The 27,568-nt window shown below is 33.5% G+C and overlaps 1 protein-coding gene and 1 long non-coding RNA gene across 3 annotated transcripts; one reads left to right on the top strand and one right to left on the bottom strand.

The window, feature by feature from the left end:
- Positions 1-10,036: 10,036 nt before the first annotated feature.
- Positions 10,037-13,042, bottom strand: LOC139905822 (uncharacterized). 2 transcript variants are annotated; one of them, XR_011780892.1, is made up of 2 exons: positions 10,446-13,042; positions 10,037-10,398 (listed from the first exon to the last, which is right to left on the bottom strand). It is a non-coding gene; the product is annotated as an uncharacterized lncRNA (long non-coding RNA). The 2 variants fall into 2 exon arrangements; XR_011780891.1 differs by having other exon boundaries at positions 10,037-10,377.
- Positions 13,043-13,296: 254 nt separating this feature from the next.
- LOC121120668 (uncharacterized) lies at positions 13,297-15,407 on the top strand. Its single transcript, XM_040715534.2, has 12 exons — positions 13,297-13,400; positions 13,449-13,526; positions 13,590-13,624; positions 13,709-13,755; positions 13,831-13,901; positions 13,976-14,106; positions 14,171-14,303; positions 14,375-14,569; positions 14,629-14,746; positions 14,813-14,876; positions 14,965-15,140; positions 15,202-15,407. Exons 1-12 carry the CDS (start codon positions 13,379-13,381, stop codon positions 15,293-15,295), a joined length of 1,164 nt encoding a protein of 387 aa, XP_040571468.1. The 5' UTR covers positions 13,297-13,378; the 3' UTR covers positions 15,296-15,407.
- Positions 15,408-27,568: the final 12,161 nt, after the last annotated feature.

Raw genomic sequence — 27,568 nt, 5'->3', positions numbered from 1 at the left:
TGAGATTGTTTATCAATAAAACACCACTTTACATAGGGGAGACCGGTGACAGTTGCAAGAATTTTTGATTTTAGCTTAATTATCAGGAGCTGGATTGACATAAAGAACTCGGGGGACAAAGTGACATTATAGATTCATTTTGAAATTTAAAAATATATATTAAAGGCCCCCAACTTAATGAATTTTTTAACCCTCCGTCAGTCAACTAGGTGAAAGAGGAGCCCCAAAAGTAAAGAGTATTTAATTACATGATAAACAGAATTGAACTTTATCATAATTACGTCAGATTTAAAGTTGTTATCATTAAAAAAAAAAGATACTTATAAATAAAGGTGAAAATCCAGGGTGGAATGGGCATGTTAAAAAAAAACGAAAATGAGCATGTAACCTTACAATTTGAAGAATGCTTTGGAGGAGAGAAAGAATAATGATCATGACGTTTCATTAGATCAGCTCATAGAGAAAGAAATATATATATTTAATATTTTCTATTTCAATCTAATTAGTCTAGCATTATCTAGCTTATCTATAGTTTAATTATTAGGAATAGGAACAAGTGGTTTATGATCCGTAATTACACTAAATGTAGGTAAGCCTTCTAGATATATGTGACTTTTCTTTATAGCCAACACTACACCCAAACATTCTAATTCTAACATGGAGTATCTTTTTACAGCACTTGATAAAAATCGGGAGTCGCATTGAATTAATTTCCATTCTTTATTGTGCTTCTGACATAACACATATCCCAATCCATTTATTATCGTTGCATCAGTTTCAAGTTTGGTTTCTAATCTTGGATCGAACAGTGCTAATGTTGATGGTGAAGTTAAAACTTCTTTAATTTCCTTCATTGATAAAGAATGATTTTTGGTCCACACATACTCTACTTTAGACGATAAGAGCTCTCTCAGTGGACCTACAACTTCACTAATTATTGGTGAGAACTGTCCCAATTGATTCACTAATCCCATAAAACTTCTCAGTTTCTTTCTAGATGATGGCTCTGCAAAAAATTTAATAGCATTCAATTTACTTGGATCCCCTTCAATACTCGTCTTGGATAAAATATAACCACAATATTTTAATTTAGGTTGTGCAAATATGAATTTAGATGGGGTTTATGTTATTTTGTTTTCTCTACATCTTTGTAGGATTCTATGGGCATTCTTAATATGGTCTTCAAAATTGTGTGATACAGTGAGAATGTCCTCTACGCCTTTTTAAAAGTTTGATAAACCTTCCAATGCTTCATCTCCACAAAGACAATATACGTCCCCTGTTGCTATGAATCCCATCGGAGCTCTATTAAAAAAATATCAACCCCAAGGCGTCATAAAACACGTCATTCCTCTTGATTTTTCTTCCAGTTACATCAGCCAATATCCCTGTTTTGCGTTGTAAAAAACTCAATGTTCGTTGGAATACTTGATGTAATATCTCAAGGTTTTACATGGGATGGATTGGCCTCTTAACTGGGTCATTCAATTTCTTAAGATCCACACATATTCCCACTTTTCCACTAGGTTTCGGTAAAACTACCAGTGGATGTCACCAATCAACTGCTTTATTACAGACTTTACCTATTATTTTCATTCTTACCATTTTGTTAATTTATTTCTTCACTTCTTCTCTATATGTAAATCGTATGTTTCTTGCAGTATCAATTGTGTATGGTCGATAATCTTCTTTAAGGCTTATATTCATTGCTTGCCCCTCCATAATATTCAATTCTTCCTCATCACAAAATACATATCTAAATTCTGTTATCAATTCTTTTTTCTTCTCTATCTCTTCTTTCTTCATAGATTACACAGGAGCTACACCCATTTGTTTTGGAAAATCCTTGGATATGATTCGTAGTTCTCTACAAACTCATCTAGACAAGAATATTTCTTCATATAATTACATTTTCCTCACTTTTGACTGAATTTAACGCTAAAGTCATTCTTAACTTTCCAATAGTTTCTAATTGCGATCCATCAACACCTGAAATACTCTCTTCTTCATACTTTTTCGCCATTTTCCTATTTAATCCAATCTTCTTAACAAACTCTATTCCTGGCCCAGTAACTTCTGCTCCTGTACCGGGAACTGATTTAATTTTACCAATGATCGTTTTTTCACAAATTACATCCAGTAATACCATTTGACTATTATTATCTTTCTTAATTCCATTTATTCTTATTACAGCGAATTGTTTATCCTCTATTTTGGACTTGGAAACTCTTTGATAATGTCCTATTCTTCTACATTGATTACACTTATTTCCATATGCCCAACATTTCCCTCCCTTTCCATGATTGTTACCCCTCCAATAAGAGCATCCCATGCACTTTTGAGTTCTTATCTCTTTAACATTTTGTTGCTTTATACTAGATATTAGTCCTAATGATTTTTTAGCTTATGCCTCTTCCTGGACATTTCCCTTCTTTTCACTGCGGCCGATAAAAATTACTTCCACAAGGGATAACTCGGATGATTTAGGTAATAACAATTTCTTTGTATCTTTATTTATGATCCTCAATATACTTAAATTTGACATCCAAGCGTTTTTAGCTTTAACACATAATGAAGTGTAGAATAAATCAAATTTTTCATCCTCTTTTTATTTTCGTTCCACTAATTTTATTCGTTCTAATGCCATATTTGTTTGTTTTCTTAGGTCATTTTCTAAAAGTATCATCACTTTTTTTATAGAATTTTCATCTTTAATGTTGATTTTCATGGCGTGATTGATTTTATTCAACAAAATGATTTAAAGTTTACTTTTTTCTCAACTTTTGTTTGGTCATTCATCCTCTTACCATTACATAATTGTCCGAGAGTGCTCTCCAATTTATAAATTCTTTGATGTCCATATCTTCTTCAATTTGAGGTGGTGGATTTATGTATATTTTTACTTCTCTGATACTTGCTGGTGGCCTTCCTTCTGTGACTTTCTCATCAGCTTTTCCTAGAAAAACACTCAAGCAACTACTTGACACTTAGATTTTCCCTCTTTAATCATAGAAAAAAACAATGATAACAGATCTGGGAAATAAAATATTTAGTAGAGTTGTATAAAATATGACCTGCCGGTATGTAAAATTAAAATAAACCAAAAAGTGAGAAAGTAACCATGACGATTTAAAGAATGTTTTGAAGAATAGCAGCTTGGCTTTCATAGGGTTTTATTCAATTAGCTTCAAACATCTACAAGAGAATATAAATAAACTTAATTTTACGATCAAAGTCTAGAGAATATGGAGTGACGTAGCTCTGAGGAAAGAAATATTTCTCTGCAACTCAATGTTCGATTCACGGTCACTCGTAGAGAAAGGAATATACTTGATGTAAATATATTTTAAAAGATACTTCTTAGGTCAAATGGAGTAATTATAATACTATAATGTTAACTCACACTTAATTAGTGCGACTCCATCCGACCAAAAATAGTAAAATTTATAAAAATATAATTAAGCTCCAAGTAGAGTTTCGTAGAACAAGTAAAAAAAATAAAAAGTTCGACCATTTTTTTCCCTCAGAATTCTACTCTCTACAGTGAACAACTCGATCGTTTGAAGCATTGATGAGTAGGAGATAACAAGAAATTATTAAGACAATGACAGTCCGCACACACAATTGATGACGCACCAGAAGCACCCGAGAGCGCGGATGGGAAGTTCTCATGCATCCACTCTACAGTTTGGACCTCACACCAAATGACTACTACATGTTCCTGCCTATACCAAACCCACTTGGGGTACAAATTTGGCCTCAATAAATGCCTGTGAAAATTGGGTTTCGAGTTTTTTTGCAAATAGAGACAAGGGTTTCTACGTGACGAGCATTATGAAGTTTGATTCTCTTTGGCAACATAGACGTATGTACCAGAAGGGATATCGGGAACCTCACGTGGCGTCCCTGGCATGGGTCTCATTTTCAAAAGGAAAATAGGGAAGAAAGAAAAAAAAGAAAAGAACACGAGGAAGAAAAAAAGAAAGGAAAAAAAACAATTTTTGTTTTTATGGTTGTTGATCTGAAAATAGGCTGTGACGTCCCCAATATCAGAGCTCTGGTACGTCTATGATTGGCAACAAGTTAACAAATAGAATGGGGCATACTTCGCTTAAATTGGATGATTTTAACACTTCTTATAAAGTATTGAAATTAAGTGAGAAATATGAAATTACTTTTTTCCCAAACTATTATAAAAAATGTAAAAGTTCCCATTGTTATACTCATTTCTTATAAAAAACGACTTTCAAAAGTTTTGTGTCTCCTAATCAAACCTACACATCGGTTTTTATCCTCTTGAGCTATCAATACTACCATTAACTATTGAGTAAATGAAACCTACTCACACTTGAAAAAATAAATGGGGCTGTGCAAAAATATATAAGTATAATAGCTCTCCATTATTGTGAAATATTTTTCTTATGTTAAAAAGGGTGAGAAGCTTTTTGAAATTATTTATGACCATTATAATTTATTACCAAATTTTTATGGGATTTGTTGTTTCTAAAAACAAAAGCAAATCTGTTGAACATAAGAAAAATAAAATTTGATTTATTGAGGTTTTCCCTTGCTTCATTCCCCATTACCTTTGTCCAGTTAAGTGTTATATGATTCAACATTATACGTACGCAGTGTGCGTAATCAAATTGTACCCCGCCAATTAGAGCTCCATCAAGAGATTATTACTTACAATTGAGTTGTAAGTTCAACACTTTTTTTTTTTCCCTCAGTACAACTGTATTTCCACTTATTATTTATAAAAATATTAATTTTAATTTTTGAACATATTAAATACAATATTATGTAATATTATCGTAAAATCAACGATAATAGTGGTGTTCTTGTACGTCTAAATTTATATATCAGAACTTTTACTTTTGCAATTGTGTCATTTATATCCACTTGATTGGGCCCGGTATAAAAATAGCAAAAATCTTTATGCTGAAGACTCAACTTAAAATTGAAAAAAACAAAACTTAACCACTTTGTCTATTATACTCATTATATGAGTACACTCGAACAAAAAAATGTTGGGATGTCTCCAGATATGGTTTGCAGAAGAAACATGTTCTCTCTTACGATTTTTTACCATATAAACAACCCACCCAAGGTTATTAAGTTGGAAAGCACTCTGTGCTACATACAAAATAATGAATAGTTTATCATCCCATTAATCCTTTCGATTATATTCCCAACTGAGGCTTTAACCCCAACCCTATCTATCGGCTCTTTATTTGATCTAAAAATTGATTTCGTTTTGATTTGCACACTAAAAGTATTCCTATCATTTTCATACAATTAAAAAAACTATCCCTAGGGCCAATTTATCTTCTCTTAAAAACAAACCTCTTTAAAATTATTTCTCTTTCCAAAATTTCATTTTGCCGTAAATTCACCATTTTTATTGAAAACCTTAGTTATCCATATACTTTTCCATGGTCCGTTCCCTTTTTCTCCGTCTAGTGTAGTGGTAATTATTTGAAGGAACGTTTGTTCCATAATTTTATTTCATACGGAATCCATATCAAAAATTTGCTTGAACCATTTAAAAAGCATCGTTTTCCAAAAATCTTTAAATCTTAATAAACCAAGGCCGCCTAACTTCATAGGGAAATTAAGTCCAAGATATCCTTCTGCTTCCTCCTACCGGTGTCACATATTTCGTCGATCTTCTTGCATAAGATATCTGAAAAAGTTGTCTGTTTCAAAATATGGGTTATTTTAAGTAAAACAAATATTTGAATGTTAATTTATTTTCGAATAGACGATACAACATTAAAGCCAAATGAGATTCTTCAGATGTCGTTCACTCTGGAAGAATTTATACAAAATTTTAGCTTATTATAATCATAATGAGAAGCATCTTTATGGAAAGAATGCTTTGGTGAAGTGACAACTTTTCAACAATTTGATCGAGCCTAATTTGATTATTGATTTTCAAACAAGAGGTTATATAACTGATGAATCATCAATTTTAGGAAGTGGTGAATGCTTAGAAAAGCTTCAAGAATTATTTATACACGATGAATGTCTTTTTTGTCGTTGTTATCATTTTCCACACCATACACAGTTCATAGAACAAAAAAATTATAAATGGTGGGCTTTAAAGTAATCAAAGGTCAGAGAGTGTGATATGGATAAAATCAATAGGGAAAAAATCATTTTAATATAATGATTGAAGGCGTGGCAGACGATAACTTCAGAGCTGAATTTTTAAAGCAAAAGAAACCGACTCTATACGGCCTTGTTGCCCTCATAATATGATGGTAAACTACCCCATTGATTTTGAAATAATGGGATTTGCCAATGGAAAATGTCCCCTGCATTTACCTCGACCTTGTTGAACTCAACAAATACCTATGTAGTTCGTCATACACATTCGTTCCCTGCTTCCGAGGACATAATTGCATCTATTCCTTCTGATACAAAGTGGTATGCTATATTCGACTGTTTACATGAATATTGGCAAATTCCCCTAGACGAAGAATTCAAACCTTTAACTACTTTTATAATTGAATTTGATGGGTATCTTTATAATCGAGCTCCTATGGGTCTCGCCAGTAGTGACGATAAACTCTGTCGTAGAGCTGATATGGCACCATCAGGCCTTTCTAGTATCACAAAATTAGTTGAGGACATTTTTATATTTGTAAGACTCTATGATGAACTTCTTTCAAGAATTTGTGATGTTTTTGCACGTTGAGAAATTGGGGGGATCACACTATCAAAATATAAGTTTCAACTTGGTGAAACAGTGAAATGTTCTGGATATATTCTTTCGTCTGAAGGTACAATACGTGATACAACTAAAGTTAGTGCTATTAAAAAAGTTCCAAACCCAAAAAATTGACTGATTTGCGTTCTTTTATGAGTCTGGTATTTCAGTTTTCAGATTTTGTACCTCATATTTAACATGCTTCTTCAGGATAGTTTATCTAAAAAGAATGTGTTTTTTTCGATGAGCAAGATCGAATAATGGATCAAGTCAAGGATAGTCTTACTAATCTTAATGAGACTGTTCTGAGTCATTTTGATCAAAGTTAACCCTTTCAACTATTGATTGATGCATCTCGCAATGGCATTGGTTTTATCATTCTTTAGCAGAGTTCAAATAATTTATGTAAAAATAACAAGTTTAATCAAATCATAATCTCTTGTGGTTCGCATTTTTGAACTATTGGTAAAAATAATTATGCTGCTATAGAACTGGCATGTCTTGCTATTCCATGGGCAGTCCTCAGGAATTGGCTTTACCTCGCGGGTAAGCATTTTGACATTACTCTGATAATAAACATCTCGTCAGTGTAATTAATGGGAAATATAGATCGACCGTTAATAGTAGGATTCAAATGATGCTGTCAAAGTTTTTTGGATTAACATATATTGTTAAATGGGTCCCTTGTAAAAACAAACACCATAGCTTACACTCTTTCTCGTGCCCCTATTTTTCAACCAGAAAAGAAATCTGATATACTTATACAGCCTACAAGTAGAAAAACGGGATCCTGCTCGGAAATCAATAACTGATGCTGCTATTCTAATGCCGAATATCAAAATGGCATTCAAGTGTTGAAGGACTGTTAATATTGGAATAGTTGGTCAAAGACTGACATTGTTCTCAATTGGCGATCACAATGGAATGGGTGAAGACTATGATGGTCTTCTTCTTTATCAGACAAGTATTTTTGCACACACTGAAGCCAGAAAAAAGTCACTAGAGATACTCCACATGCAACGCAAGGATTAGAAAAAAAGCCTTCGGAATCCACGACAACCTTACTTTTAAGGGAAGATGAAAGATAATGTTTATATAACGAGTTCATCTTCTCTTGAATGTTTATGACTATTGCCTTCATAAAAACTTGAGCCTCAAATTCAAACAATTGCTTCACGCCCTTTTGAATATACTTGTGTTGACTTTGGTAAACAGGATGGGGCTAATTATCTCATTCTTGCTGAACAATACACTGGCTGGCCACTGGTTACACCTTTACAGTTATCTCTTCTCTCTAAGATTGGTTTTTAGATGATGGGAAGCTTCTTAAGATAAGGTGATGGTGTTCCTCAATTCTGAAAAGAATTTGAGGACTGGAGCAAGACCAATTATATTAATCCCGAGCACTCTTCTTCTATTCCAATGATCATGTTGAATGCCCAGCACGTGAAATTAAGAATTTATTGGAGAAAACCAAATATTTCAAAGGGTTTTGTGTTGCTCTTTTTGAATGGAGAAACACAACTCATTTTGACGGGCTTCCACGAGCTCATTGGTTATTTGGACCTCACTAGAGAACCGAAGATCCTGCTTTACCTTCAACTTATGAACATCGTAATGACTCTAAAATCTCCGTTCATGAAGTTCGCCGGAAGGGGATAATGGAATAATAAAAGCAACTGGCCAATAAACAATCAAATCCCTTGATGCCTCTTGAAGTTGGATCATTTTTACAAGTACAAAATCCTATGAGCAAGCGATGGAATCAAGAATAATATCAAGAGGTCGTAAGTGGTCAACGTAAAGTTACTTTTAATAAAAGTGATAAATTTATGTTTTATTAAATTTACATTCATTTATGTTATGATTTTATCACCTGTAAATTTGAAGGAGATGATGATATCTCTATATTTTGTCATTGTTTTTATTTGCACGTTAAGATGTCATGAATTAGTTGTCTTTTAGAGACTTATACCCTCTCCTGTTGTTGTTTTCCTGTAAAATAAAACATCATCTCAACTCCTCATTCAATTCATTACAATAACTACGGAATGGTTAAATTCTGAGCGGCAGTTCCTTTCATTTTCAATTTGTGTGAATGAGGATAATATTATTTTACAGTTTTTGACAAAAAAAAGTTACTTTCCGTGGAAAAAAAGGATTTTTCCTTGAAGATGAATAAAATTACTAGGCTACATATTCTTTGATAAACTTTCCTTCAAACAGACCTTTGTCAAAGTCTTCATCTTAAAGTATTCCTCATCCAGAATAAATTAGCAAATTACTTTTGAATTCATATTTTTACAAAAGGTAGTATTCGAAATACTAATTATAAATTCAATTTTTACGTCCAATTCGTTTCTTTTTCAAAAAATTAACTGATTTGGAATTTTACAAATGGACTAAAAGGTATCGGCCTTAAGAAAGAAAACACGGTTTTTTTGTTCAAATTTTTTTTAATTTTTTAACTATTATTTTTATTCGCTTTATGAAGTGGAGCCCCCCCTAACACTTTTCAAGCTTTTTTACTTAACTCGAATTGTATTTTTTCCCCTCAAGATCCAGTGTAAAATTAAAACACGTAATTGTTTTTAATCCATTGTTTTGGAAATAATTAAAGTAGTGTCACACTTATCACAATAACTCACAAACTAAAGAAAAAATTGTCATGAAATTTTGACGGCTGGTCATTTGAAGGTTGGTAATATCTAAAAATTATGTAATTAAAAAAAAACCGCCCTCTATTTGTGAAGCCTTGTACATTTCAGCCCATGTGTTATTTAAGAAAAATAAGGAATTTGTCAATTCACTTTCTTAATTCGAAAATCTGATTATAAAAATGGTTGATAATTTCATCTCAGAAAAGTGTGGAAAGAAATTCTTGTCTACAGACTGCCTCGTCACTCCCTCTATCGGAGGAAGAAGTAAAATACAAAGTGGTGGTAACACTTGCTAAAATTATTTGGCTAATTTACACATGCGGAGCTAAATAAATTACCATTCCAGTTGGACTGTACGAGATGATTGTGCGTTTCATGAACTGTATAGACTAATGAACTTTATTTTTATAGAATTTTAGTTGTGTCTCTTAATAAGATACAGTCATGGGCAGAAGTATTGGCACCCCACATTTTTACTTTGATTCTCTATTATTATAACAAAAAAAAACACTATAGGTTAAATTAATTATAAGAAGAAATGTTTATTGATAATTAACTATCGAAACTCTTTGTCTACTTTGATAGATAGAAAAATTTATATATAATGTCTTAGAGTCAATAATTAAAAAAAAAAAATACATGGCAAAAGTATTGTCACCCCTTTAATAAATAGTCAATTGTGTAATCTATATTTAAAATAACTTCAACTAATATTTTATTATAATTAACAATTAAGTTCAAACACGTTGTAGAAGGAATATTTTGCCACTCGTCAATACTAAACGACTAGATTTCTTGGATATTTTTGGGGTTTCTGGCATGAAGCCGTTCTTTTAACTCATTCCAAAGATTTTCAATAGGATTGAGGTCTGGATTAAATGAAGCCCAGTGCAAAATTTTTATTCTTACTCTTTTGAAGCCACGAAGATGCAAATTTGCTGCAATCCTTAGGATCATTGTTCTGTTGGAATAACATCTTACGACCAAGGCCTAAACTTTTTGCTATGGATTTCAAATTTTCGTCTAAAATATTGAGATAATCTTCTTAATTCATTTTTCCATTCACTTACCTTTGGAAGAAAAGTAGTCCCAAAGCATTATTAATCTTCCGCAATGCTTTACTATAGTTATCGTGTTACGAGGAGAGAAGGCATCTCCAGATTTCCTCCAAAAGAACTGTGTAGAGCTGTGACCAAAAAGCTCGATTTTTGTTTCATCTGACCACAATGCCAGAAGGTCATACATATCCTTCTCCATGTGTAACTTGCCAAACTTTAATCTTGATCTATGGTGTCGAGGTTTGAGTAATGGATTCTTTCTTAGACGTATCCCATGATAGCCTTCTTTGTGAAACATTTTAGATATCGTTCTTCGTGAAATAACCATCCCATTCTTCTCTAAATCATCTAAAATCCCCTTATATTTGTTCTTAGGTTGATTTTGACTTCCCTGGCCACTTTTCTTGCTTGTAAAGAGATAGTTTTGATGGCCAGTCAGTTTTTTACTATTAAAAACTTCCCCATATTCTCCATATTTATTGATTATATTGCAAATAGTTGATTCGAAATCATCACCATCTGAATTGAAGTACCATTTGGGCACAAGATAATGTCTTTTTCCTCAATGGATAATTTTTTTCTTGGGCATCCTTCCACAATAACAAATGGAATCAGAATGGCTAATACAGGAAAATATATGTTTATATTTATACAAGAAAGGTACACGATTCCTTTCTAGAGTTACACAATTGTAGAACAAAATATTATTTGAAATGATGGGATATTAAATATGATAGCCAGGTCAGTCTAGGTAGTTTTCACTACATCAGTGAAACGATTACTAATTTGAATTTTGTTTTTTGTGGCTAATAAAATTACTTATGAAAATTGTAGAACTTCTAAAGACAAACCGATCAAGAAGTTTATCAAAATATATTTTGATATATCCGATATAAATATATATATTTGAGTACGATACACCCTTGCCATCATCTACAGGCGTGGAGAGGCTCTGTAGTTTGGGATTAGACATTTTGCGACGGAAGAGGTCGTCCCCTGACCTCCCACAATTTTGATAATGTCTTTATGAGGGGAAAATTGGACTTACTTTGGAAAAAGGAGCATTTGTGTATTTGATTTTTTTATTATTATTTCTCATTATAATATATCTATTTAATTTTATATTTAATTCATTTTTTTTTTTTTTTAAATATTATTATTAAGTATTTATATTTATAATTTTATTAGAAGATAACTAGCAAGGCTCCACCAGCTAGGCCCTATGGACGGCGGTAGCCTCCTCCTAAGCATTCTTCAGATTATCAGGATAACCACGCTTATTTTTGACTTTTTTTTTTAAATGTAGGTAGGCCATATTTTTGACATTTATAATTATGTTTAAAGAATAAGTTGTTGTACTGAATATATATTAATTATAATGTATTAGGTAGAGAGCAAAACTTCTGCTTATAACTTTTTTTGTGCATAAGGCATAATGATTGAGAACATAATAGTGTGATGTAAACTTTTGACTACATATTTAAATCCCTTGTAAAAATGCTTGCAGTGTACTATTTATTTTTTAATTTTTGCATTTTCACATGCTCATAACCCAACAGTAAATCTGTCGTATATTTCTCCTACATTTTCTCTTTCAATATTTTATATCACAAATAATCAATAAAGTGATTTTTTCAGGACATGAAATGGAAATATACAATTCATATTAGGGATCTATCGGACACCCGTTGGTCCATTGAAATCTGAACACTGATTAATTCAATAATTAGTTATGGTTGAATAAATGAAATTAATTCATATTCCTATATATTAAAGAAATAAGCAATTAGTTGCAAAATAATACAAATCTGAGCTCTCTAGCTCATTTAGAATTCGAGAAAATGATACTTGAACGTGATCGACGAATTTTAATTCGTGCACTCCATGCAATTGGGCGTCTTGCAGGCCACTGACTACGCCATCAGCAAGTCCGAAAATTGGAGTGGAAGAAGGTATCTTTCCAAAAAAAAAGCCAAACTTCATCCATAGGAGTTAAAGAAAATAGCTCAGGCCAATCCCCTTATGCCCATGAGGGCCAATGCAAAAGATCTCAGGGTTTCACACCAGACTACCCAAAGAGCTATCAAACAAGTACCCTTGTGGAGAGGCCACTTTTGACTCCAGAAATGAAAGAGTCCCATCTCCTCAGTCATCCAAACACCGAGGCCCAAAAAACCACTGTCAGCCAGCACTGGGACGCCATGACAGAGGATCCACAGCGAGTGCATGGCCTTCCGCCCCCGCCTGGAAGGCATCATTACTGCATAGGGGGCTACATTATTATTTAAGAGAACTCAGACAACCATCTACTTATAGTATTAATTTTGTTGAAATTCTTTTGGTAATTAATAAATTATATCTCAAGTTGAAGTTTAAAATTCAAAGGGTTCAGATGTTAATGGACCACTCGGTAAAATACATCTCATTAAACTGGACTTTTACTTATGTTTTTATATCCATAAAAAACATGTAACAAATAAAATATATAATCATTTGAATCACCTTTGCTTTGATTAACGAGCAAATACATTAACAAAAACCCTTTGTGAGTCATAGCATACCACATAACTTTAAATGAGAAATCAATACTAACTGAATTAATTTTGAATAAACTCCCACATAACCATAGGAACATATTTTTATTATTACTTAATAATATTTACATAAAATGCAACCAAATTTCATCCTTCGTCCTTTACAAGTTACACAGCAGTTTTTAGGGATTTTTTTGCGATACTGTTCTATAGACTAAATGATACTATGTAGTTCTATTAATAATAATAATAAACTAGTTTTGACTTTCTATAGTGAAAAAAATGCAATGTAAAACTTAAAGGAAACTCATTTGCAATGATAAGAATGATAAAAGGCCAAAATTATAGTACAAATTATCTTAGTTTTTGAGAGAGAATTTGAGGGGAAAGGTCTTGAAGTGGTGCTCAGTCATGGCATCCAAATTATTTAAAGGTAAACACCAAATAATTCATGATTATATTGATATAGTTTTTTTTAAAGATGCATCGTTTGTTTTCCTCATGGTATGGATCGGCGTGCTTAAGATTGGAGAATCCATGGAGATTTCATCTGAGCGAGGTAATAAATTACGCATTTGGTTTTATTTATGTTTCAATAACCACTCTATCAATTTAAATCTAGGAGAGCGCCTCATTTTTAACATAGTAAAATTTCAAGTAAGTTAACTTACAATTAGTACTAACTAAGAATGATCTAATATAAGATGAATAATGATTATACTGATCTACATTTATGTTTAGAATCTACCTTGTGGTACTACAACCAACACTGGAACATGCTACACAGCGTAAGATCCTTGCTAATATGCTATGGAAGACATTTGTTAAAAAAACCACACATTTTATTCATTTTTTTAATATAGAGATGAGTGTGCTTCAAGAGGTGGAACAGCTGGAGGAGCATGTGCTTCTGGATATGGAACATGCTGCATGTGTAAGTTGAATATTCAAATTGATTGTTCATAATTAATTAATAACAGAGAACCCTGTTTCATCCCTATTCTATAGTCACTGCAGATTGTGGTGGCACCATTACGGAAAATTCAACACTGCTTGAAATTTCATCTCGAACAACGGATTGCACATACACAATCTGCAGATGCAGCGATAACGTTTGTAGAATCCGATTGGACTTTATGGTGAGTATATATCTATATTTAAACGTTTATTCTTCAAATCTATTGTTAATTTCCAAAAATGTAGACTTTTGTACTGTCAGGCCCCACCGTTAGCACTGATGGAGCAAATCAAGGAGATTGCAATACAGATAGCTTTTCTCTCACGAGTAGTCAAGGTGCCTCCCCTGTTATTTGTGGATTTAATTCTGGACAACACAGTTGAGTATTCTTTTTCATTAGTACTAAGAGAGTTTACGCTCAATCAATGTGATTTATTTCCATATGATAGTCATCGTGGAGGCAGATCAGGGATGTAACACAGCTCTGTTCAATATTGACGGTGGTAGCACCATGGTAACCAGAATGTGGAATATAAACGTTACGCAATTTTTATGTGGAGATGAATTTGGTGGCCCTCCTGGCTGTTTGCAGTTCTTCACATCCAATACTGGAGTAGTCAAAAGCTTCAACTACAATACTGTCGGTAGGAATATTCTGATAAATGTTTTTCTAATATATTAAAGCTTGAATTCCTTTATCTAGCTACTTCGAATCATTTAAGTAATCAGGATTACAATGTTTGCTTTAGACGACAAGAGGGAAATTGCAGAATATGCTATTCTTCTTTCAAAGTAGGAAAAAAACAAACGTTCGGTCTAAGGTAATTAATATCCTTGTTCAAACGTTGTTTTATATCCAAATCTTCCATTTTTATTTTTATTTCTAGTAAATCTACCAATAAAGTAACAGCGAGCGGTGTCGACACAGACTGTACTGAAGACTTCATTGAGGTAAGAATAAGAGTATATCTACATACATTGATACATAGGATAAATACAATGAGCGCCTGGTTTATTTCATCTTCTTTTTTTTTTCCAGATCCCTGGTGCAACACAAGTCAGTATTAAAAAGGTTACCAAAATAGTAGTAAGTGTAAATAAGAACTGTGGTCGTATTTTGGACACGGCTCGCCTTAAATCTCTTCCTCAAACCATTTGTTCATTTAGTGTACCCTTCAGATTCCGTTTTAAAACTGATGCAAATGAATTCATTCAGTAAGTATCAAAATGCTAAAATACATTTTTGATCAAGTTAAAAATTTTACTTTATATACAGAGTCGGGAAAGGTCCAGATTTAAATGAAGCAAAGGGAGATCCAAGCGGATTACTTGGTTTTAAACTTTTCTTCGAACAAAAGGCATGCGTTTGATTTGATATCCATAAACTCTGCTCAACTATCTTCAATGAAGATTTTTTAAATGTTTTTGTTCTAAAATTCATTTCAAATGATCAAAATATAACTACATTATAATTTTTACAAATGTGTATACCTGCTATGCTCTTCAACTACTTTAAAAAAACTTTTATACAGACAATATAACCAGTAGGTAAAAAAAAATAAGAAATCTGAAGATCGTGCTATTTTTTAAGTTACTCCCTAAAAATAATTTTGTATTTACCAAAGCTGCCATCATTATTCTTTTAGTCTTGAAGGTAATACAAAACCTATAAATTATTCCCTTGTGCGTGAACTTTGAGGATTTATGGTAGAGTTATGTTCTTGCTGTACTTTGGGTAGAATAGAGTAGTGGTTCTCAAATGAGGGTACGCGTAACCCTTGGGGTACTTGAGATTTTGATATAATACATTACAAGTGGTACACAACTCAGGGGCATCCGCATGAGGTGGGCTGGAGGAGCTGTAACCCCCTCCAAATTAAGGAATTGTTGTTTTTTTACAAGAAAATACAATAATTGAAATTTTTCTCAAAAAAATTTAACATTTGAAATTTTTCTCCAAAAAAAGTTTTTTTTTTTTGGGCAGCTGTAGATTTTGATTTTTTTTTTTTAACTTATTTTTTTTAGAATAGACATATTTTTAAAAAAAAAACAATTTTTGGAATAGCTTAGGATTGTTGAAATTTTTTTCGAAAAAAAAAATAATATTTTATAATTTAGTTCCAAAAAATTTTAATTTCTGGATTTATTTTCAAAAAAAGTCCAAAAACCAAGCCCTCCTTCAAAATATAATCCTGTTTACGGCCCTATCACTGAAGCTAAATAGGTTTAGTGCTGGTACAGGGGGTACTTAGGCTAAATAAATATTCACCTTGTCTTCTTGCAACTGCATTCATGTGGGAGAATGGGAGCTCAGGATTTTATCTGCAGATCTGCTCATCTAATTTGGTGACCCTGCCAACCCCAAAACACCTGAAAAGAGTTGCTGCTCCAGTCAGTGTTGAGTCTGGTCTACCGTCATCCTCAATCACTTATCTAAAAGCCAGAATCACAGGCCTCAGCAGAAGAGAGATGAATGTCACTCTGATGATAGATGAAGTGTTTTCAGCTCAGAGAGTGGAATTCGTCAAGGGGCAGTTCATGGGTTGTGAGAACAATCAGGCCACCAAAACAGTTCTTACCTTCATGATTAAGTCAGCTGGAGGTAAGTACATGGATGTTGTTGCGCTGGTGCCTGTGTCCAATTTGACAGCTGAGTGTATCTATGCCCAGTATGAAGTTGTCATGAAAGCACTCTGGGAAGTGGGATTCATGGTAGTGGCACTCTAAGTAGATAACCATACCGCCAACCGCAAGAAAACGAGAAACTGCTTTGCAATGGCGAACTGAAGACTTCCATTCCTCATCCTCAGGATGAAACAAAGAAAATTCACCCCCTGTTTGACCCAGTGCACAACTTCAAAAACATCTACAACTGTTTCCGACGGGTGGAGGTGCTCGAGTGCCCATCAACACTTAGAAGATCTGAGACTCTCAGACCAAATTTTTCCCAACTCAGGGAGATTCACTTCAAGGAGTCTCACTTCAAAGTTAAACAGGCCCACAAATTGACCCTCAAAGCATTGAACCCTACAAACCTGGGAGAAGACAAATGTGAAATTGGCTGATGCTGTGTTTCACGAATCATCAATTAGAGCACTTAAGTACTACTCCAAAGAAGACAACAGACCGGAGTTTAAAGACACAGCCGAATTTTCAGAGTTTGTCAGAACTATGTGGAATGTCTTAAACGTCAAGACACCTGGAGTTGGCTACGAAAAGAGAGATGAGCTTGGGGAACCAATCTCTGAGAAGAAAAAACTTGGCCTCTCTTTCTTAAGAGATTTTGTCGACTTTGTCGTCGAGTGGCAAAACAGTAAAGCACCTAGCCTCACAGCAGAAACCTTCCTAGCAACAAAGCAGACGTGCCTTGCCGTAGCAGATCTAGCAGAGTATCTTCTCCTCGATGAAGACTTCTCCTATGTACTCCTCGGTATGTTCCAGTCTGATCTCATCGAAAGAAGGTTCGGCTGGTACAAACAACTAAGTGGAGGGATCTACTACATCAGCGTGAGACAGATCCTGGAAGCAGAGAAAAAGATTCGTATTCTGAGTCTTGTCAAATTCTCAGGTAAATAAGATAGACAGATGGACAGAGGGGGGTTGTTTACTCCATCTGACCTTCTCTATCTCTCATGTCTTTATGCTCACTCCATGTTCTCTTACATCACAGCTACTCCTGAAGAGAAAGGATGTTTACTTGCCACCTCAAGTCCTAGAGCTTAATTTGTTGCAACATTCATTGACAGGATACAGGACAGTTTAAACTCTGACATTACCGCCGTTGTGGGAGTAAAGTGCGAGGAAAGGCACTCTTGGTCAGCTATTTCTTCAGAGAATTTCATTCGCTTTGTTTAATGTCAAGGGAGAAAATTGAAGTGCTAAACTGAATGATGACATCCGATTTTTAAGAAAAAGGAGAATGGCAGCAAAGAATTCAGAAGCTAATAGAAAAAAAAACTAAATTTCAATAAAAATATTCTAACTTGTAGACTTGGACCAACTTTGTACTTTTTGATAGTGCCTTTTCTTTTTTATATGTCCTCATTTTTATTATTTTGATGATTTTTCCTAGCAAAATACTTTTAAAAACTCTTTATTTTGTAGCAAACCCCTTTAAGAGAGATATTCTATGTAGAATAAACTAAGACCCATATTGGAAATGCGTGAGCGCAGTGTCCTGTCCTGCTTACAGGAGTCCTTGGCAGTGCTCAAAAACATATTTCTAATAGTTTTTCGTCCCTTAAACTTTTCTCGAAGCGCCTGAAAAGAATATATGTATATTCTCAAATGTTGTAAAAGTCTTGATGGCTTCATGGGTTTGGTTAAAAACACTTTTTCACACAGCAGACGCATAAGGGAAGTTTCTAGATAGTATCCACGGAAAATTTCGCTCTGAAAATTTTCAAATGACTAAATTATGAGAGCTTGAAATGTTGCTTCAGTGGGAAGATGTATATTTCGGAACTCTCAAAGTCTTATGATACAAATAGTCAAATAACTAAAAGCTAATTTAAGCAAAAAATAGCTTAATGCACTTTTATATTACTTGACGTCCTATAAGCTCATGTTTGAAGTTTTAGGGTGTAGAACTGGGGTTTGAGTATTTGGAGCTTACTTTCCTGTAATCCCAGGTTTTTAACAAAATTATAAGTATTTATTTTAATTAGACCGTTTGCATTTGATAGTACCCGCATTCTGTGTATAGAATAAAATTTAAAGACGCCAATAAAGAATTATATTAATAAAATATCGATATAACGTTCTTCTATTGTATCCACCGTATAATATTCTACATATTCAATGCTACTACCTAATAGTCCCATTTTTAAAATTTGGTAGACCATTTTGTTTGTTGTATGTTCTAATTATGTAATCGCAACTTTTTTGTACTATTAAGATATTCCCACCATAAAAACTACAAATTCACTCTTGTAGCTCACTTATAGACTTATAGTTAGAATACTTAACTAATAATAAAAATTAATTACCAGAAAATAACAGTATATACTCAGGATCATAAATTTCACTCAAACTATTCAAAACAGAACTAAAGAGTTAGCGTGGTTTAATACGTATGGGCGCGCAATCAGTGCACATTCCATGTAGTTTCTAATATTCTTTGAGTGAGGTTATGCTCGTTTAGACCATCTTTTGTGAAAGTGCATTTATCCTTTCCTTTCCAGTATACTTCTTCCTTGAACTCATGGAATACTAAAACTACTTAAGGGAGAAAGTACTAGTATAAACATTGATTGATAATTGTATCTCACGACCCTAAATTAATTGGTTGATTAACTTATCCTAAATTATGTTTATACTTAAATTAATAACTTCATGTTATAGGCAGACATATTACAAATACTTTCTATTTTACTTTTATTTAGTTGTGTGTGTGTGTTGTTTTTTTTTTTTTTTTTGTTTGCACTCGCAACAATCATTTTGTTATTATTTTTTTATATTCCTCTATTCATACAACCATTTTAGAAGTTTGATTTTCCTTTCTCCTAGAATTTTCCATTTGAGTATGAACAATGATTGTGATATATACCCGGCCATATAAAAATCTAATCCTTGCTGTTGTTGAAAATCCAAGAAAGAAAGTTTTTACTTAGGAGATTTTCCATAGTTGTCTTAAATAACCAACAATTGTCATATGATATTGATCTACTTTTAAAGATAAGTGATTTGATTTCATGTATACTCACAAGTTGCTAATTTTAACGAAGGACCTCAATCTTATCTTTTTTCGACTTTGTACAAGTAGACTTGAAGCTCGGTGAATTGTGTCACTGAAATCCTTCTATTGTACACATCGAGATCAAAAACCACATTCCAAAACAGTGTTCAAATTGTCAGCGAGACAATTATGTGGAATTACGTACTCTGATTTGTCATTATCTATTCCCGAATAATATATTTTAATAAAAAATAAATTGTCAGAAGAAAGAATGAAATATCTAATGAAGAATATCGATCCTTTGGTTTATTGTAATAAAAAAATAGCTTTTTATAAAAACTCTTTTAAAAACCAATCAAACTTATCCGACACATACATAATTAGTTAATATTTATTCTTCTCACCATAACGATTTTGTTCCTCCGTCAACTTCTTCTCCTACACCATCAATCAATTTAACTGAAGATAGTCAAACAAATTTATCTTTACCAAAGAATTATTTGTGACAAGATACTTCCTCATCACCTTTGAGTAATTTATTAAAAGGTTTAACTCATCATTTTCCCTTGCTTCATTTTTTAAATTTTAATCTACTTGTTTTCTATTATAAGGCACATCATGTAACTTTAATACAGCAAATAGGGATTTGTCTACATCTTTTGATCGGAATTAAGAACTTCCAGATGAATCAGAAAATGATGTGTTTAAATCACGTTGAATAAAAAAAAGTGATTTTCATGTGATGGATGTAGGTAACTTGCACAATAAATGTTTGAAAAAGAAGATCCAAAAATTTAGATATTGCACATATTGCCTGAAAAAAGATTACAAAAAAAAGTGCAAGAAATTTACTATTATAATTCCTAATTTTTTTAAGGAATTAGAAGATTATTTTGATTGAGGGTTTTTGTTATAAACCTCCTGCATTCACAATCATTCGTTATGGATAATAACCCTTGATAAAAGTATATGTTTATAGTTTTGTTTTAATAATTAATTATAGTTGTTCAATAACCAAATATTGATTTTGTTAATTTCTAAATTTTTATATTAAATATTATCTATACTGAGATGTAAATAATAGACTTAGTAGCAGAGCTTTTCATGTTAAAAGGTTGGAATGACCTTGGAAAAACTTCAACCTCAACATATGGAGTAACATGATCAATGGATAAAGTTTTCACTAGGATCGTCGACGTTTTGATTGGCTTGTCCTTGCTCTGTACTGGAGATTTGGCATAATGTAAAGATATTTTCTCTAAATGGCCATTCTTAAACGTCTCATTTTTAGCAGGGCATTCAAAAGGTCGATGCGATGCATCTATAGCATTTACATTAAAGTTCTGGTGGATGATGAAGCTCCTTATTCGTAGTCTGATTTTGTTGTTGTCGTTGTCGATCTTTTTAAGTAGATAGAGCTGCAACGTCTGCTTGTTTTTCATCTTTTATTTTTTCCTCCATGAAGCCGAATCCCAGCCCATAATTATCTGGATAACCTTTTCATCTCTTGGCTCATTTTGACGGATAAACTCTTCGCGTAGACGTCTATTATTTGTACCCGTTATCAAGCATAGAGAGTACAAATAGTTTTCCTCGATTGAGCTGAGGTCTGCTTCTTGCCTTGTAATCTAGGAAGGAGATGCCAGTCTGAGAACTTTTCTATCTGATTTTGATGACATTGAAAAAAGCCATACCATCCCGTAAGGGATGAAAATTGCCTGAAAAAATATTTTATATATTTCATCTAAATATCCTCCAATGCCCATTATTGGAATGTCTGGAGTGGTTGTGAACGATAATATAATCCGTAATTTTAAAACGAGACAACTTTTTATGTATCCATGTTGCTCTGCTTTGCTCATTTGGCCCATCTAATTCGTGGAATAGTAGAATTCGAAACTTGTCCACCATGATCTGAATTCCGCCAGTGTCGAGGTTTTGTGATTATGTCTGCCTTCAAATCATTATTTATTTTGGAAGTTTTCTGTAGTGTTCTGCGAACACCACCAACAGACGGAAGTAACGGACCGGAGCAAAGCCAATACCTTCGTTTGGGGGTACAATCATACACTAAATGGATTAACACTAAAAAGGATGTACATAGACATAACTATTAAAATATATCAACACGTAAAATAAAAAGGTACATTACTATCTATTTAAAACAAATCCCTACGTCATGAGCTAAAAGTATATAAAAGACAATACATAACATTTTCACTTCTTGTACGGGAAGGGGGTTTCTTTTGTTTGCTTTTATGGAAGTTTTGGAGAGAAATACAAATTTATTTCAATTTTAGACAGAATATAAATAAATTCCAAATTTAATTTTTCAATGCCTAACTGCTTAAAAAAGCTAGACTGGCAACCCTGTTAGAGTCTCAGAAAATACGAGATGACGTCAAATATTTTTCAATGTTTGTACGTATTGTGAGCGTTCCACGCGTTTTGATGATATTACGATAATTTTACAAAAAAATACTACTTAAAGTGAGAATGAGTAGTGGCCCACATCTATAAATTCTGCGGGCCACAATGTTGTTGGTGATCCATATGTTGGATATGCCTGCACTAGATTATCCAATTGCTTGCATTGAAATTGTATCTTAATCAAATCCATATTGATCAAATTGCTTGCAATGAATTGTAATTATAAAATTACTCAGAATTCCTTTACCTGACAATGTAAATGAAGTTAAAATGACCATTACCCACTCTATTGGAAATTTTATAGATTGTCCTGGCGTTTTGCACATTGTCTGTAACATTTACATGTCTGAAATCAACTATATTATAGCTGATCAGTCTGAGCAAGTGTTTAAAATTAATTTAGGCAAATTTCTCAATAAATTTATAAATACAAAAAATATTTCTATTAAAACTGTAATTATTAACTACCACATCTTCCACTAAATTGGTTAATTAAAAATAGTAAAAGGTATTTAATGACTTTCTAAACGTTAAGTAATCCCTGACTACATTTAAGAATATACCTAATGAATAATTAATGTATAAAAAGCTTCTTTTTATCATATGTTTTTTTAATCTTTAATAAATTATGACGTATACCTCATAAGTTTATTTTGAATTAATTAAATTTCGTGATACATCACCATTATAACACACATTATTAGCTAAAATACTTTATTTATATAATCAATTTTTTTATATGAATTAATAGATTTACTTTGTTGCGACCGGATTGAGTATACAAATGTAACTAGAAAAACTAACCTGACAATAAAATGGCGTAAAAGTCTATATAAATTTAATTGTTCCCTACATCCATTAGATTCATTAAGTAGAAATTGAAAAATTTATGAAGGAATTTGAAGTTCTACTACTTACATAAAAAAGAAGGGATTTTTTGTCGACAAAATTGAAGAATTAGATGTGAGGAAAATACAATTTATACAGTCAGTGACTGGATATCAAATGAAAACATGAATATTGAGGGCAATTCAATGTAAGAAATTAAATAAGTTTACCTGTATTAATTTCATATTTCACTAGAGAGTAGATAATCAATTGTTTTCCTTCCTTAATCCGAGTACAAAACTTATTTTGCCGCTTTGAACCCTTAAGCAATCCCAACTTGCACCACATCTTTTTCATGTCAGTTAATAAGGGTAAATTATATAAATGTTTAAAAGCATAAAAGTCGTTACATCATAACCCAGAATCCATGATTTCAATCAAAGAATAACCGTTACGTCGTCTGAAAGGGACAACAGCTGACCTTGTACTATGAGGCTTAAAAATTTAAGTATTTATCCCTGAGTTTGAGCTCTTTTTGCCACCTGCTTAGAGTTTGCGTTTCCTCTTCTTTGACAGGACCTTTTAAAGTGGGACACAAATGTTCTGTATCACAGATAAAATTTATTACCCTTACCTTCCAGGCAAGGGCATGGCCTATTGGGTCCAGCTCAGGTTTATTGAAATGCGCTATTGTAACCCCACCTCTTAAATGTCCCCTTGGTGAATTCTTATCAAGACCTTTAAAAGGAATAAAAAAGGCACCATCCTCACCTTCTTTAATATTCATTCCCATCACCTTAATAGTACTGATGCGGCAGAGATTCGCTAGGTCTACTAAAGTTGGAGTCTTTTTAGCTATTTCCAAGTCTGATAAATCAGATAGTAGACCTTTACTATATAAATACTGGATAAGAACCCGAATATACCAAGTAGCCTTATATTTAGATAAAGGAGGTTTTTTATTAAATAATCCTCTCATGAACCGAGCAATATTTGGATTTCCTTTTAATTGGAGGCAATTTACTGGATGTCTCATGATAGCCGAACGGTGACATAAAATGAAGCTATAAGATAGATTCTTATGTTTCAATGAGAGAAACAAATAATTAATTACAACTTCCGCACTTGTTCTCAAGGGGTGGGAACCTTGATTGACACAAAACTTTTCAAAAAGGTTAAAGCAAGATTTATATGTCTTGTATGATGAACGTCTAATGTCACCCAACATGATTTCGATGGCGTCCGCATCGATTCGCTGAGATTGTCATTGAAACCTTAGAGTCTCTATGCAATCAGAGTCCCCAGATTTACCTCCGGAGGACAAATACTTTCTGGGTCCCAAAGAGTCTCCCCCACTGTATCTAGACCTAGAAACTGGATTAATATCTCTTAAATTTCTGGGAACCACGGGGGCCCCTTCCACAGAGGAGTAATTACAATTGCTGGGAATGGACGAGAGTATCTGAAATGAGTTTTTGTAGGAGAAGTTCTGGAGGGAAGTAATATCCCCTTGATTTCCATTTCATCATGAAAGCGTCCAAGCCCAGGGCTTGTTAATAATAGCGATTGATTTGGTGACAGCCCCTGGATGCAATATAATACATATTTGGGAGGAACCACGATTTTGCTAGATGAGAGAAAATCTAGGGCAACGGCAGAAAGTCCCATCTTACAAGCGCTTCTCGAGACAGAAAATCTGCCTCCACGTTTTCCTTCGTTGGAATCCAACAAAAAAATAAAGCCAAATTTATCCCTCCTCCATTTTCCTGCATATTCTGATTCCCACATCGGATAATATCTTGCTCCTGGTCCCGCGCATCTTCTTTAAGTAAAAAAGGGTTCTAGTTTAAATAATATAATATAATTTGTTTCAATAAATTCTAAGCTTTGGAAAACTGCCAAAAGCTCAAACTGATTTATATGCTGACTTCGCTCTTTCTTCCAGAGGCCCTGGAATGTTCTTGCGTCCGAAAAAGAAATACTGTTACCTCGAAGAGACGTATCGGTTCTGATCTCTAAGATGGGATCAAAAAGTCTAAACCTTTGATAAAATTTTCCGTTAAACGAGACCACCTCTTCAGCTGTCTTTTAGCCTCTGGAGAAATATAAATACATTTTTTGTTTGGAAAAGTAGCGTTTCCAAACTTTAGGAGAAATTGAATGTTTGTAATATACAGAGGCCAGTTCACACACAGGTCGAATACTCACTAATAAGCCTAGCATTTTTACACATTCTTTAAGAGAAATCACCCTTTTCTCCTTAAGAGAAGCAACTCTAACTTCTCTTTCTTTTCTGATGGAAGAGATACCTCCATCGAGGTTGTATCCCACATAAGACCGAGATACAATAAAGATTTTGAAGGAATAAAAGAGCTCTTTTCCATATTTACTGAGAACCCCAACAGAATAAAGATACAAGATGTTAAGCAAGCGTCCTTTCTAGAGAGTTCATAGACCTTCCTTGAAGAATAAGGTCATCTAGATAAATACTGCATGAAATAACAAGTTCTCCTCTTACAAAGGAAACAACAGGCTTCAGTATCTTGATGAACACTCTTGGGGCGGAAAATAATCCGAAACATAACATCTTAAACTGGTAAAGCTTCTCTTCTACAGAAAAAAGAGGAAGCGTCTATCTTTTTCATGAACTTTAAATGCATGATAAGCATTTGAAAGGCCTAATCCGCATTTAAAAAAATGGTTACTTTTAAACCAGTGTTTCAGAGAATGGACTGATTCCATTCTTAAACTTTGATTTCATAATCAATTTGTTTAAATACTTGAGATTAATAATAACTCTCCAACATACACTATCTCTTTTCTTTACTGCAAAAATACCTGAAATTGTTTGTACTCTCGTATATGGGGATACGAGAGTACAAACAATTTCAGGTATTTTTGCAGTAAAGAAAAGAGATGGTGTATGTTGGAGAGTTATTATTCTAAATATTATCTATTAAATAACATCTCTAACTTCCTCAATAGCTCCTGTGCTTAAGATTTGTTCAGTTTCGCAAACTATAGGACTTTCAGCTGACACTTCCTGATTAGGATTAATCTGGAAATTATTATAGTTTGGGCTCCCTGACATGAACTGTAAGTTATAAACTCTAAAAAAACCTAAAACAAAGGAGTTGTTGGAAATCATTTTCCAATTTTCTATAAAAAATTGCATGCGTCATGCTGATTAAAGGGGTACCTCATTGGACTCATAAAAAATAATGTTAAACTTTTCAGGCATTAAATCATAGCAATCTCTTAAAACACTGCGGTTCAAAGCTCTGAACTAACTCTATATAAATAAGAAGATTCAAAATAAAGTGTACCTCGTTAGGAGAAATGATGTTTTCGTAGAGGAACGTCATTTGCTCTGGAAGCTTTATCATTTTCTGAAGATCTCTTTGGGTTCGGGAAACCTCCAAACGGCTTCCTCTTTGAATCTTTGGCCCTACAAGGCTTCTCACATTGAAGTAAGTAAGCTAGTTATCTTGGAGATTTTGATGATAGTCTCCAATCTTATGAAGACTTGAAGAAAAATCCAATTCTGAAGAGCTCCCTTTTTTGCTAAAGTACGGGGTTCCTTAACATCCCAATCGTTTCTAGGCGATTTCATGGCTTTATGGAGCTGATTGGCTGCTGTCATACCCACCAAAGCTGGCCTCAGTGTTAGGCGTGTTACTTTAAGAATTTTCTCTAGCAGAGAAAACACGAACCCGTTCTCCAAATTACGAAGCTCCTTATTGAGAGAAGGAGGTTCCTAAGCCTCATGTTGAGCATTGTTCAAACAATACATGGAAGGAGATTCTATGAAATCTTTGAATTGGGAGCCAAAAAGTGCCGAATGTGGTGAAAGAATCCCTTCTTTGACCATTTTAAAGGTTTGCTCAGATGAAAAGAAATTTTCTGTTTTCTTCCCTGCCTGGGCATCACTAACATGAACCGAATCCGGAGGGGGGAGTCTCCGCTGGTTCATTCTTGTGTTACTGAAATTGAGCCAATAGTAATGGTAGCCACCATTTTGCTGTCGGAAGAGTTGCATCGTCCATGACAGATTTTAAATTGCTCATCTGTGGATGTTTCAGGGCAATCAGTTACGAAGTTACCAGTTCTTCATCAGTAACGGATACAATCTTTTCTTCCATAGACATGTTTTTGTTTTTTCTTATGTACAAAAAAAAAAAAACACGTTTCAAGAATTAAAAAATAAAAACACAGAAAACAATAATGAGATTTTGACTCTTAAGCACTCGAGAACGGTAATAGGTAACTTCGTATAAAACATATTCGTAGAAGGACAATTCGTATAAAAACAATTTTGTGTAAATTCATGAGAAAACGTGTCATAGACTTTATGAATTGTCATTTTATACCCCGAATGTTGGGGATGTTTTCGGGTATCGGAGATACTTAAGTAACTACTAAGGGCCCCTTACAAGTCCGCAATTGTATCTAGAATGTTGGGTGTGTTTTCGGGGAACCGCCGGATCCCAAAACGGGATGCAACCCACCGTGGATACTTGAAGAAACTACTAAGAGTACATCACAATCCCCCATTTGTACCCCGAATGTTGAGGGTGTTTTCGGGTACCGCCGGATCCCAAAACGGGATGCAACCCACCGTTGATACTTGATGAAACTACTAAGAGCCCCCAATCGTACCCCGCATATTTGGTGGTGTTTTTGGGTTTGCCTAGGGTTTCAAAACGGC

This window comes from Lepeophtheirus salmonis, chromosome 6 (genome assembly GCF_016086655.4).
Source record: "Lepeophtheirus salmonis chromosome 6, UVic_Lsal_1.4, whole genome shotgun sequence".
In the NCBI taxonomy this organism is placed as follows: domain Eukaryota; kingdom Metazoa; phylum Arthropoda; class Copepoda; order Siphonostomatoida; family Caligidae; genus Lepeophtheirus; species Lepeophtheirus salmonis.
This window is presented reverse-complemented; position numbering and strand designations above follow the sequence as displayed.